Source organism: Narcine bancroftii, chromosome 1 (genome assembly GCF_036971445.1).
Source record: "Narcine bancroftii isolate sNarBan1 chromosome 1, sNarBan1.hap1, whole genome shotgun sequence".
Classification (NCBI taxonomy): domain Eukaryota; kingdom Metazoa; phylum Chordata; class Chondrichthyes; order Torpediniformes; family Narcinidae; genus Narcine; species Narcine bancroftii.
Window position 1 is genome coordinate 25174783 of NC_091469.1, and position 14465 is coordinate 25189247.

General features: G+C 39.3%; 1 protein-coding gene across 6 annotated transcripts in view; it reads right to left on the reverse strand.

The window, feature by feature from the left end:
- cemip2 (cell migration inducing hyaluronidase 2) overlaps nucleotides 1-14465 on the reverse strand; it is a 124111-nt gene that overhangs the window by 14353 nt on the left and 95293 nt on the right. For all 6 annotated transcript variants that reach the window (XR_011352611.1, XM_069922699.1, XM_069922683.1 and 3 more), the window contains 4 exons: nucleotides 12826-13041; nucleotides 8702-8910; nucleotides 3459-3641; nucleotides 1370-1589 (listed from right to left, as the gene is read on the reverse strand). Coding sequence is in view for 5 of the 6 variants with exons in the window: in XM_069922699.1 (XP_069778800.1) it covers nucleotides 1370-1589; nucleotides 3459-3641; nucleotides 8702-8910; nucleotides 12826-13041 (828 nt within the window). In the remaining variant the exon portion in view is untranslated. The remainder of the gene's footprint in view (nucleotides 1-1369; nucleotides 1590-3458; nucleotides 3642-8701; nucleotides 8911-12825; nucleotides 13042-14465) is intronic.

A 14465-nucleotide genomic window follows, 5' to 3' on the forward strand; every position in this document is an offset into this window, starting at 1 on the left:
CCCTTTCCCTCGTACCTATCTGCCGCTATCAGACTCCAGAACAAATCTCAATAATAATGTTGTCTTTGCTCGCACCTAATTAATCTCTTTATAACTGTACACTGCACTGTTTTTATCTACTGTACAATGCATGGGTTGACTAGCTGGATCAATCACTGTACTTCAGTTCTCATGACAAGAAACTTGACCAGGTGAATTCTCCCAGCACATCATCCACCTATACCAACTGCAAACCTCTCCACATTAGGCACATAGACTTGTTACAATGATATATCAAGCAAAAATTATATTGTATTTTGAGTGGTTTTCATGTCCCACAATATTACTCTAAAGTGGCGGACATTCTTCAACTAACATCACTGAAAATGCATTTTGTTGTGCTATCCGTCTATCTGCAGATTGACAGGAATTTCTCCTATATTCCATGTAATGGATTCCTTTCCGAATGATTGGCTACAAAAGCATGGGGTTATTTGGACAAACACACACCCATAAATACCACCTTTAAAGACCTAGCCAAGTCCATCACAGCCACTGACCTCCCAACCACTGAAGATATCTACAGGCAGTCCCCGGGTTGAAAACATCCAATTTACGAACAACCCTTAGTTCCGACCAACAAGTCGGCTGGAAGGAGAATGATGTATACTTCCGGTTCGAGTGGAGCTCACTTTCCATTAGCTCGCTGCCCTGTCAATCGTCAGGTGACCAGTGACGCAGATTCGCTGTCAGGCTACACCACAAATGGCCTGGACAGAGCAGCAAGCGGGAGAGAGGACGAGCAGCCCAGCAGAGGGGGGGGGGGGAGAGAAGAAGCAGCAGCGTGCGCCATTGCAACACCTCCGGTACCCATCATGGCTCAGCATGGGGCTGCTGTTTGGCCCCACAAAATGGCAGCTTGGCCTTAAAGTGCAATTGCGCCACCAAGGGGGGAGGGAGGAGTGAGGAGCTTCAAGAAGGCAGCCAACATGATCGAGGACCCCCATCATAACCTTTTCTCACTGCTAACTTCATGCAGAAGATATAAAAGCCTGAAGTCCAGCACTTCCAAATTCAAAAACAGTTTTTTTTTAAACCATCAGATATCACGCCATTCACCCTAAACTGCTCTGAAGCTACCAAAAGATTGAATGTCTCATTTTTTTCTTGCACTAACAAGATTTATCTATCTTTTTATATTTATTATCTCTTTTCTGTCTTGGCATAGTGGGGTAATTTAAGGTGATGGCTGTATCTTGCTTATCTTATGTAACCATGTGGCTGTAGCAAGAATTTGGAGCATCTGTTCATTGTACTTACAGGTACAGTATATAGAACAATAGACTTTCATTTACTAATTAAACTGTGTATAAGAAGAGAAAGTGCTTACCTGAGAAGCTCCACAGTTTTCGCATTTCCCCGAGCTCTTTGGTGGCATTGCAATGATGGCTGTGGGTGGTGCTGAATATTTGGGGTAGGCAGCAGACATGCAGTTGCTTGTTGTCTGGGACCCCATTGTGGCAGTTACCTTGACACGTTCACAGCCCTGGGTGGAACAGTAGCTGTGGCCCTCCCGTTCTTGGCGGGCCTGGAGCACGAGAAAGAGCAGCCTGGAGGCAAGACGACTGAGTTAGTCTTTGCCAGCACAGGGTCCTTTCAAATACCTGAAAACCTGCCCTTTACACTGAAGGCTGAACCAGTCCTAAAACACTCATTCATCCAGATTGAGTTCATTCAACTCAACTACTCAGACATTCCTGGAATTCATGCATGAGCCTCCTCCCAACTCTCTCTCTCTCTCTCTCTCTATACTATCAACCTATCCTTCCTTTTTATTTCAGGTTAAATAGATCTGCTCTTCCTCGCAAGCTGTGGGAGCAAATTCCACAATTCCATTGTTACCTGGGTAACAATGTTTATCGCCGAATTCCCAATGGATATTTCCAGAGCTTGGTTTTGGTCTCCATTTCTTAAGTGTACCATCTCTCCATCAATCCTACCAAGACCTTTTCATCTGTTAAAGGCCTCCAGCAGAACTCAGCTCTCTTTCCCAGATGCAAGAGCATCAGTTGTTCTTGTACATCTTTGATCCCTTTCTCCAGGAGATCAATGGCATCTTTGAACCAATTTATTGCAACACACATTAAATTTGTACCAGACAATTTAAATTAATGTATGTTTAAGATTTTTGCATTTGCAAACACTTCTGTTCATCCATTGCCAATTTTGTGATTTATACACACATACAGGTACATTTCAGTGTCATCCACAATCAGAAAGCAAACTGTCTTTGCAAACCTAGTTTACAGGAACAATTGCCACCATTTTGCAGTTCCCAGATCCATAATCTGCATAAAAATATTACAACTATAATCCCACGGTTCTCATTGCTCACATTGTTCAGAGGTTCCTAAAGTACAGGAGGGGGCCTGTCCTGTCCATTCACTTGTTCTTACTGAAGGAATCTTTGGAAATTTCCTCCCCATGTTATTCGGGAAGCTGGAGACAATTATTTTTAAAAGTTGTTAACTGAACTTAGTCTGGTTGGAAGAAAGGATAAAGACTTTAAATCCAGATAGACAATGACAAAATTGTAGATAATTGGTCAAATGTGACTAATAAATCACACAACATTAATTTTTGGAAAAACTCTTCACTACTTTATTCTAAGTAACAAAGGAGACAAGGAGCAGCACTTTCAGATTGCGGGGTGGGAGAGAGGAAGTTGTCCCAGGCAGCAGAAGACACAGGCACCAAAGAGATGCCGGGGTGCCTTGGGGGCCACAATCAGAGTGCAAAAGTCGCAGAATCTGGAGGAGGTCAGGAATTGAGAGCAGTAAGCCTCAGTCAGAACTAGAAAGAGTAATGAGGACTTTCAGGAAAAGGGATAACTGGATCAGGAGCCAACTTAGCTTCAGGTGTAGATGGTTTGGGGAAAGTTTAGGGAATCAACCATAAATACTGCCATTGCCACTGATATCCAGATCATGAAGATTATTCTTAATAAGAGCTGTGACACTGCAGCAGGGAGTTCATATGGTGTGGCATAGGTGACTGACTGAGTTTACTGTCAATTATAATGTACAGATTCAATGAAAATCATACTTGCTGCAGCTTCCCAAGTACATAAAACACACAATACACAACAATAAATAAGAAAAAAAGCTAAATAGGAGTGGGACAGTAATAAATAGCTATTAATAAATATTTAGTTGGAAATAAATCATGCAAAAATGTGCTGCGTCGGCAGTGCAGATTGGGGAGGAATGCACTGGAATAGCCTAGAGACACCAAAAACATGGATTCTAACTCTAGGGGAATGTACCAACCTCAGTCTATGTTGCAGTAATCACATTGGTGGTCAAAGATGCATGGTGTGTAAAAATCATTGGGAGTAAGGCTGATATGAAAATAGAATAAAGCAGTCAAAGAAAAGAGAGAAAAACTCATCCATGTACATAAAGTAAAGAATGACATACCCGGTACTATTGTCAAAGTAGTATTGTCTCTCCCCTGGTTTGTTCTGCAGTTGCTTAAGAGAATCAACCTCTTGGAAGTCCTCCACACTGTGAGCCGTTGAGTTTTGCCTTTGGTAGATATCAGCCATCACCTGGAAGGTAGATCCTTTTGGGTAGCAGAGACCCACTCGAATCCAGTCACTCCTGAGGACAAGAATATTAACTGTGAGCTCTGCCCATGACTGCAGTTTGACAAAAGGCCTGTGGAAAGAAGCTTCTGTAGACCCCTTAGTGCACACATGTCAAACTCAGGCCAGCGGGCCAAATTTGGCCCGTGATACAATTATATTTGGCCCGCAAGATCATATCAAATATGTATTAGAGCTGGCCCGCTGGCCACCGCGCCAGTATAGCGCATGCACAGCTAATACTACAAATCCCAGAATGCTTTGCAAATGCGTTGGCGCCGGCCCGTCAGCCCGCTAATCGCCCCCACCTCCTCTCTTTACTTTCATTGGCATCTGCGACCTGTCGCCCAACTCACATGTAATAAACCCCTTATGAAAAATGGCCAAACGAAAGACAGAAAACAGGACCTTTCAAGACAGGTGGGAGGCAGACTATATGTTCATCATTTTAAAAGACAAACCTGTTTGTCATTGAAGCAAGTTGTTATTTTTTTGACTTGTTGGCTTGTGAAAAAAAATACATTTAAAAGGAGCTTAAAGGCTATAGAGAAATATTATTTATTGAATATTTTATTACTCATTTGTTAATGCTTCTTCTGGAAAGAGTTTAACCAAAACTATTATTAAACATTTATTTTAATAAGAAAAAGTTTAACATTACATATGTTGAAAGAAGAGAAAACATGCAGATGTTGTTGAAAATTTTCAATAAATATTTAGTTTGGCCCACGACTTAGTCCAAGTTTTTAATTTTGGCCCTCTGTGAATTTGAGTTTGACACCCCTGCCTTAGTGTATGATGACAACGCTTGACAATCCCATGTTACAACTGCATTCAACAAGAACAGGAAATTAAACAAATGTACCTGTATACCAGCCAATGCTCCTCAAATTGAAGCTTTGCTAATTATACGCAACAGTCCTGATCTCCATTAGTTGCTGATTCCTGAGTGCTTGATACAGATGGATTACATCTTGTTGGGAGTTGGCAACAGGTCCTGTCGTCACCCCAAAATGGCTTCCGTGTAGTGCACATTAAAGGAAATTACAGAAGTCTGAAGTAATTTAGTACATCACCTGCATCCCTTAACAACTTCTACAGATGCATCCTTAGAAGTATGCTGTCAGGGTGCATCACTGAGTGGTGTGGGAACTGCTCCACCCAAGATCGCAAGAGACTGCAGAAGGTTGGAATTGCACTGAGACCATCAGTCCCCTCCAACGACTCCATCTATAATTCCCACTGTCTTGGAAAAGCAGCCAATGTATGAAGATTAATCACATTTTGACCACTCACTTCACCCCCACTCCCAACGGGATTCTCGTACCACCAGATTTAGAGACAGTTTGTTTCAGCTGAATGAATCTCATGCCAATAAAATTATTTTGCTTTTCCTCTGTACCAAATGATCTCCCCCTGTAATTCTGCCCTTCTGTATTGCATTTTACTTGCTGTACAATGTATGAAATATCCAGCAGGACCGCTTGCAAAACAAACTTTCTCACTGCACCTTAGTAAACATGGCAATAAACTTGAACTTGAGCTTATCAAGAGTGTAACAGAGGTAACAGTACATCTATGACCCAGAGGCCCAAGTTGATCTCCCTAATCAATGAGATTTGAAAATTAACGAAAGACGCAGAAGGGGCATAAATTGACGTCAAATGTTTAAAAAGGTAAAGAAAGATTATAGTAAAAACACACAATGCTGGAAGTAAACCCACTTAAAAAAAAAAATTAATTAAGAACAGGCTAAGATTGAACAGTTTAAATTGCTCTCTCTCTGGCTCACAGAGGTTAAGGAATTCAGAAATATTTGCCAGAAAAAAAATCCTCATGATTAACATACGAAAAACATTTGATGGCTCTTAGACTAGACACCTTGGTGTTAATAAGAATGAGGGGAACCTCATAGAAGCATTTTAAACGTTGAAAGGCCTGGACAGAGCGGATATGGCAATGTTTTTCCCATGGCAGGGGAGTCAAGGACAAGATGGCACAACTTTAGGATTGAAGGACGCTCATTTAAAACTAAGATGTGGAGAAATTTCTTTAGCCAAAGAGTGATGAACCTCTGGAATTTGCTAATACAGATGATTGTGGAGGCCAAGTCATTGGGTGTATTTAAGGCAGAGATTGATAGGCATCTGAATAATCAGGGTATCAGACGTTATGAGGAGAAGGCAGGGGAGTGGGGCTGAGTGGGAGAATGGACCAGCTCAAAATGGAATGGTGGAACAGACTCCTGTGTTTTAAAATCTTATGGTCTTAAGTTCCAGCATTAACTCGACAGCCAGATTGATGAGTGATCAATGAGCAAGCCAAGAAACACAGGTATGCCAAATGAGAGAATCAGAATTTATTGACATGAACATGTCACGAAATTCATTGTTTTACGGCAGCATCACGGTGCAAATGTTTACATAAACTAGCTTATCAAATAAAAATAGTGCAAGATAAAGACAAGTAAGGGAGTGCTTATGGTTCATTATTCAGAGGGGAAGAAGCTGTCCTTGTGCCGTTAATTGCACGTCTTCAGGTTCCTGTACCTTTTACCCAATGGTAGCAAAGTGAAGAGGGCATAATCTAGGTAGTGGAGCTCTTTGAGGATAGAAGCTGCTTTCTTAAGCCTCTTGTAGATGTCCTCGATGGAGTGAAGATTGGTGCCCATAATGGTGCAGGCTGAGTTAACAACCCTCGGAAATTTTTTCTTGTCCTGAGCATTGGCACTTCCATACCAGACAGTGATGCAACCTGTATAAGTTTCCAAGACTTCAGTGACATATCAAATCTCCTCAAACTCCTCACAAAGTATAGATGTTATGGGGCCTTCTTCATGGTTGCATCAACATGGAGGCACCAGGTCAGATCCTTAGAGATGTTGACACCCAAGAATTTAAAGTTCTTGACCCCCTCCACTAATGACTCCCCAATGAGGACTGGTTTGTGCTCTCCTGATTTCCTCCTGAAGCCCATAATCATCTCTTTAGTTTTGTAAACATTGAGTGTAAGATTATAGTTGTGGCACCATTGAACTGGCTGATTTACCTCCCTCCTGTAAAGTTCCTCATTGCCATCTGTGATTCTGCCGACAACCATGGTGACATCTGCAAATTTGTAGATAGCATGTGAATTGTGCCTAACCACATAGTCAAGGGTGTAGAGCAAGTAAAGCAGTGGGCTAAGCAAGCATCGTTCAGGTACACTGGTGTTGATCGTCAGTGGGGATAGGTTGTTTCCAATTTGTACTAACTGTGGTCTTCCAATAAGGAAGTCAATGATCCAGTTGCGGGGTGGGGGGGTGGGGTGCAGAGTCCCAGGGTTTGGAGCTTGTTGACCAGCAATGAAGGAATTACGTGTTGAAGGCTGAGCTGTAGTCTGTGAAGAGCAGTCATATGAATTGTTGTCTAGGTGATCCAGAGCTGAGTGGGGAGCAGTGATATTGTGTCTGCTGTGGAGCAATTGTGACGGTAGGCGAATTTCAGCAGGTCCAGTCCTTTACTTAGGTATGTGTTAATTCTGGCCATTTCAAAGCATTTCATCACAGTAGATGGAAGTGCTACTGGACAATAGTTGTTGAGGCAGCTCATTCTGCCCTTCCTGGGCACCGGGATAATTGATGCCCTTTTGAAGCAGGTGGGAACCTCTGACTGCAGCAGTGAGAGGTTGAAAATGTCCATGAACATTCCGGCTCGTCAGTTGGCACAGATTTTCAGTACTTTCCCAAGTACGTGGTCAGGGCAGGATGCCTTTGCAAGGGTTCACCCTCTTAAATGATGTTCTGACGCCATCTTCAGAGACAGATATCACAGGGTCCTCAGCCTTTGCAGAGATTCTCCTAGGCACTGTTGAGTTCTCCCTCTTAAAGCAGCAGGCATAGAAGGTCTTCAGCTATTCAAGTCGTGAAGCATCACAGCCATCTATGGTGTTTGCCCTCACTTTGAAGGATGTATTGGCCTGCAATCCTTGCCATAGCTAGCAAGTATCTGTCCCTTTCTCTAAAATTGCTTCTTTGTTGGTAAAATAGCCTTCTGTTAGTCATACCTGGACTTCTTGAAGAGATCTGGATCACTAGCCTTAAATATTCTTGATCTTGCCCATCTTCTGATTCATCCATGGCTTCTGGTAGGGGAACTCCCAGTTTGTGTGCATGGTGACACATGTTGCATATTCATTCAGGCCCAAGGATGAGTCCTTGAATCTGGTCCAGTTCACAAATCCTCCACCTCTCTCAACCATCCTTTCATTGTCTTCACTACTGGTCCTGTGATCCTCAGTCTCTGTTTGTACGTTGGGAGTAAAATACAGCCAGGTAATCAAACTTGCCAAAGTGCAGTCATGGGATGGCTCAATAGGCATTCTTCATGGTGGTCGAGTGTGTTGGCTCCTCTGATCTTCTTTTATCAGAGAAGTCGCAATCAACTAGCAACCTCTGTAAATTCCCATCTTACATTTCCTCTCTTAATTCCCCTGGCCTCCCAACCTGAGTTCACTGGGTGACCTGCACATTAACAGTGGCGGTCATCTTTTCCAAACTCTCAAAGTAGCCCTGAAGAGGGACAGGAGAGGAAAAGGTGGTGTTGCTGGAAAATAGCCCTGAGCTGGAAGATTGATCATAATCTCTTGCCCTACAGAGCAAATGCTGACTAAATAAACAACAAGACCTACCTTGAAAACTGCATTGAGCAGTAAATGAATAGCACATTAAATGTCAATAAACCTGCAAGCAGACACCATAATCAAACATATAACATTCCCAAGAGTAAAACACAAAAATCTGCACACACAATGGTTGAAATAAAATGCTGGAGAAACTCAACAGGTCAAACAGTTCTTTATATAACAAAGATAAAGAATCATAACTGGTGTTTTGTGCCTGAGCCCTTCATCAAGGTATGCATTCCCAATCTGAGGACTCATCTAGTCTCATACAGTTCTGAACAATTAACCTGAGCTCCCAGTGTCACCACCAACTAAATCTCACCATTTGGTGACACCTTACCATGCCACTACACGTGATGAATTAAGAGAAGGTGAACTTTTAACAAGTGAATGAAATGGCAAATGGCAGCTTACTTATCAAAGTTTACGAGATAGAGGTAGATTTCCTCTGGTGCCCGGCCATTCCAGTGGATTGTGTAGCCTTTCTCGAGCATCACCACAGGTTGATATTGTTGAAAGTCCGCTCGCTGGTTGATTCCACGAAGCGTCATGGGATGGTTGGAATACTCATCTCTTACAATGGTCATGTTTAGGTTCTCAGGTCGACGGGTCTGTACATAAACCTGGAACAAGAGTCACAGTTCACTGATAAGCAATGAACCCAATGATTAGGTGCCTCCTTGTCCTCTGACTTTCACGACTGAACATCCACAAAGGTGGTAGGGAGTGATATTGTCTCGACTAAGTACATGGCTTAGAGGGCAGCACTCAAGCCTCCAATGGGCGTGGTGTCAAGTCTAAAATCTGTTAAAACTATGGTAAACAGGATCAGTTTGTAAATCTTTGGGAGAGCCAGTCTATGGACTGGCAAGGAACCACTCTACAAGAGATTTCTGCATTAACTAACTTAACTATTTAATCAAATGGATTTGCTTCTGCCTTCCACTGGTGGGATAAACTAGTGCTGGCAAACTACAAAATGTAAACATTTGCTGGAGATTAACACTGACATCTGCAAGGCACAAGGCATTGGGCTCAACTTCTAGGCCGATGGCCCCAGAAGGGAAGCTCAAATATTCTAGTAGACAACGTCTCTATGTTATCACTGGAAAAGGGGTAGGAATCCCTCTAACTTGGTCAGCACTCACTCTCAGCCACAAGGACAAAAACAAGTGCAATTTGTGAGATTTTGCTGCATACAAATTAGCTGACATTTCCTACAGTACAGCCATTCAATAAAATTCTTTGAGACATTCCAAGGTCTTGAAAGGTGCCGTACAAATAAAAGGTACACCTTTATTATTCCTGAACTTTTGAGTCTCTACTTTGAAAGTCAACAACACTGGTTCTCTCAGTACCAAACCCGAAAAGTGTGGAACTGAATTAGGGACAAAGCTGAGGGACCTTCATTATTCCCTTTGACTGGCACATGTCGAAGAGACAGAGCCAAAGCAACATGAAAATTAATTCTTCTTCATCCAATTAAACACAAGCGTGCTCAATATGAGAGTGAATAAGGCATCAATTGGGAAAGACTCCATGAAATTCCCTGGGGAATTCTTAAAATTGCTTTTCTTGAACTGGGAAAATTTCAAGTGTGATGAAATGTAAATGTGCCAAACAGATTTAATTAAAATTTTAATAATTTTGTAGGAAGACAGACAGTGACTAACATTTTGTTAATTAATCAGTCAAAAGAATACTTTTGAAGCTAAGAAAATCAATCTCGTCCATTTATGGATTTAATGAGAAAAATCAATGAGTCTGCTTGTACATTATAAACGTGCCAAGACAGAGCGACTCTCTTTGAAAAGAGTTAGTACATGGAAAGCAGCAGGGATAGTGACATGGGTATTAGTATTAGCATCACGTGAAAAATTGTCGCATATTACTTTGGATTTGTTAAAGTTCTTCACAGCCAATGCAATATAGTCGCTGTTGCGCTGTGCAAAACCATGTTTAGTTTGTGCACAGGATGTGGCCCTTATGATGAAAGGGAGCAAGGGGTATGGAGAGAAAGCAGGACTAGGGTACTGAGCTCACATGATCAGTGTGATTGTATTGAATAGGGATAGAGATCAAAGGGCTGAATGTCCTGCTCCTGCAGCTGTTTCACATGATTCAGTTGATTTACCACAAAAAACAATGCGATATGGACCAGATTATTGTTTTACAAATCAAACAAAACTGCTACACTGGAAATCTAAAACTAAAATAGGAAAGTTAGAAATCCGCAGCAGAATTAATTTATTCTGATACAACGGTGATTTTATTGAAATATTTTCTTTAGACCCTATAAGTTGATCTCGCTTGTACCAAATATCCATTATATGTCGTAATACAGGTAATTTATATTTTTGTAACAATAAAGGATTTCATTTATAGATAAAATGACTTATTTCATTTTCAGAAATTTGATCCAATTCAACTTTTGCCCACATAGTTGAGGTTCAAATAATCTATTAGTAAATTTCAATTGTGCCGCTTCATAATAATTTTGAAAATGCGGTAATTGAAGTCCACCCCATTCATATCGCCATGTTAATCTTTGCATAGAAACCCTTGACATTTTACCTTTCCACAAAAATAATCAAATTACTTTATTTAATTCCTTTAAAAATTTCTTTGGTTTCGCACTTGGGATAGACTGAAAAGGATATTGTATATGAGGATAAATATTAATTTTTATACAGTTTACTCTCACAATTAAAGTCAATGGCAAATCTTTCCATTTATGTAAATCAACTTTAATCTTATTCAACAGCGATATATAATTTAAATTGTACAAGTCCTGATATTCTCTATGAACTATAACTCCTAAATATTTAATTTTATTAGACCATCTAAATTTAGTGATCTGTCTACAATCTGTATAATCTTCATCTGATATAGATAATATTTCACATTTTTTCCCAATTAACTTTATATCCTGAAAGTGTACCATATTGATTTAACAAAAAATTTCAATAAAATCACCGTTGTATCGAAAAAAATTAATTCCGTTTTCTTTAATTAATCCTTATTTGAAAAATTGGGAAATGAAAGGAATAAGTACTACACAAGACTGTTTTGAGGCAGGTAGATTTTCTACATTTAATAGATTACAAGAGAAACTTGTATTTCACCAAATTCTTTTTTGGCTTACCATCAAGTTTCAGATTTTTTACAAACACAATTTGTAAAATTGTCAATTGAAATTTGAGATTTTAATGTCAGATAAAGAAACGAAAGGGTTTATATCAGGTATATAGGTTGTTGCAAGAAAAAAAATGGACAAAGTTGATGTGTATAAGATAAAAGGGAAATGGAAGATATTGTCTTGAGAAGAATGGTCAAATATGTGTACTGATAGTGTTACAAAATTGCTTAAATGTGAGATATAATATGGTTAATTATAATTTTATTCATCAATTGTATTTGACTCCTGAGAAGTTGAAGAAATATGGATTTAGTTCATCAGATTTGTGTTTTAGATGTGGGGAACAGACAAGTACTTTTATGCATTCTGTTTGGACATGTAGGAAAGTTAAACCCTTTTGGGAAAAAGTTATAAAATTTTTGAGAGATTTATTCAAAATTGATTTGCAATTAGATCCAATGATGTGTTTATTAGGTTATATGAATGTAGTCATTGCGGAGTTGCGCATGGACAAACCACAACTGGCTTTTATGCGGTTAGGGTTAGCAGTAGCAAGAAAATGTACAGCTGTTACATGGAAAAATGATGTAGAGTTGAATATACAAAGATGGCATAAGGAATTACAATCGTGTTTATATTTGGAAAAAAATAACTTATAATTTGCAAAATAATTTTTTTTGTTAAAATGTAGAGTTTATATTTTGAATATATGGCTATAGACCTTAAATAAATGATATGTACAGAGTTGGCACGTCGAACAGTTAACTTTAAATGCTTGAAAGAAATTTTTTTTAAGGCTCCGAGGGGTGGGGGAGGGAGGTTGGGATGGGATAGTTTAGTTGAGGGGGGAAGGGGGCATTGTATTTTTTTGTGTAATGTTTTATAAAATCTTTAAATAAAATTTTCAAATTTTCATACAAAATTCTGTTCTGAACCTTCTGGAGTGAGTATTGGAGTCAAAAGCTCTATTCCCCAGTCCTGTTTCAAACATTAGGTTTGAATTTGTAACACTTCATTTTCTGTGCCTATTGACCTGCGAGAATCTCCTCTGAATTGTATTAAAGGACTCTGTTTAAATACGTGTTAGATGACATCCTTATGTGCAATCCTGAAAGTTTTTTTTCTTTTATATAACTATATATCTTTTACATATTAATTATCTTGAGGGTGAGGGTTGGGGGGGGAAAAAGAGAAGATATATACTTTCACGTATGTAGTTTTTAGTTTGTTCTTTTTTTGTAATTTATATTAATCCTTGACTACTACATGTACGGAAAAAAATTTTAAATATCCAAAATAAGTCTCCAAAGTAAGCCCTCCAATGCTTTGGGGCACCCCAAGGTTATTAAAAATGCTACAAGGATTGATAAATAGTTTTGCTGTGTTTAAGTTTGTTTACCTGAGCATACTTCCCACTGCAAATCGACCCAAACCAGGAAGTGATGTTCTTGCAGCCTGGGTGCTGGACGAGAAAGTTGTCCATCCGGCCCACATATGTATCTTTGTAACCAGTCACTGAGCCATCGATATCATTAAAAACAGCATTCTTGTCACCATCCAGATCATAGCTCTCAAACCATGGGCCTGGTTTCCCAAAAAACACCCTCAAAGCCACCTGAGTGAGACACAAATCGATGATGTGAGCAGATTCAGTGGAGAAAGGTTGTTTCCAGGCAAAAACTCATTCCAGAGATTGAACCACAGAGAGGTGCATAACATGACTGTTGTCAAAGGAGCAATTTTTTGGATCATCCTTTAGTTTAAACCAAGGCTTTGTCCTACAGTCTTTTTCCTACAGGGAAAAAGATCATGGCATTTTATTAAAAACAATAAACTTTCTCTAATAATCTGATTAATATCTCTTTCAATCAACCCTATTTTTTAAAAAAATCTGCCCCTGATCACAATACTACTTGTGGGATCTTGCTGTATGCAAATTGGCAGCCATGTTTCCTACAACATTAACTAAACTTCATAACTGCACATTAGTATATCCTGAAAGGTTGTGAAAATTGCTGAAAAAATGTTATCTTTTTTTGAAAAAATGGAACAAAAATGTTTGTTAACACATTGGTCTAAATTCAGTCATTAGGTAAAAGCTGTAAAGCATCATTGAGAAGGTAGTGACAAGACAATTACAAATGCAAACAATGAAATAGATAGAATCAACATGGTTTTATGAAAAGAAAATCAAGTCAAATAGTATTAGAGTTCTTTGAGGACACAGCAGGGTGGATTAAGGAAAGTAGATCTAATGTACCTGGATTTCCAAAAGGCATTTGATAAGATGCAACAAAGCTATTTACTGTCCAACATATGTCATAATATTGTAGTTTACATAATGACATGAAGAGGTGATTGATTAACTCTCAGAAAAATTCCAGGGACAAAAGATATTTTTGGGTAGATAAGCTATTCTTAACAGGGTGTTTCAAAGATCAGGAATGGGGCCTCAATTATTTACAATATACCGGTACATCAATTACTTCAAAGAAGGGATCAGGCGTAACATTTGCTACGATAAGCAACTGGTGAGGAGGATACATGATGGAATGCTTAGACTTCAGGAAGACGAAGGATGAACTACTAAATTTAAAGAAACATGGAAACTATTTAGTGATTACTTTCATGGGATAAAACTGGCGTTATTCTTGGAATAAATACTTCCTTTCCAGACGTAATATAATTCTTGCTGTAGTTGTGGACCAAAGCTATGTTTTAACTATTCAACAGATCCTCGGGATAAACTGCTCAGTTGTTTTGTTTTAAAACCATATGCTTTTTTTCAGTAGATTAGTTGGGGAGATATATATTTCTATCTTTTTTTTTGTGAGGAGAATTATTTCTAATATGTCACATTTTCACTCTTTGGAATTTATGCATGATATTTATACTATGTAGACTTGGGCACACCATTTTAATTGTGTTATTTCAATTTCAATTCTCCTTATGCTGTATATATTATGAATAACTCTGCTAGCATTGGGGAAATGGTACAGGAGCCTAAAGATGAGAACTCAGTGGCACAAGGAAGCTTCT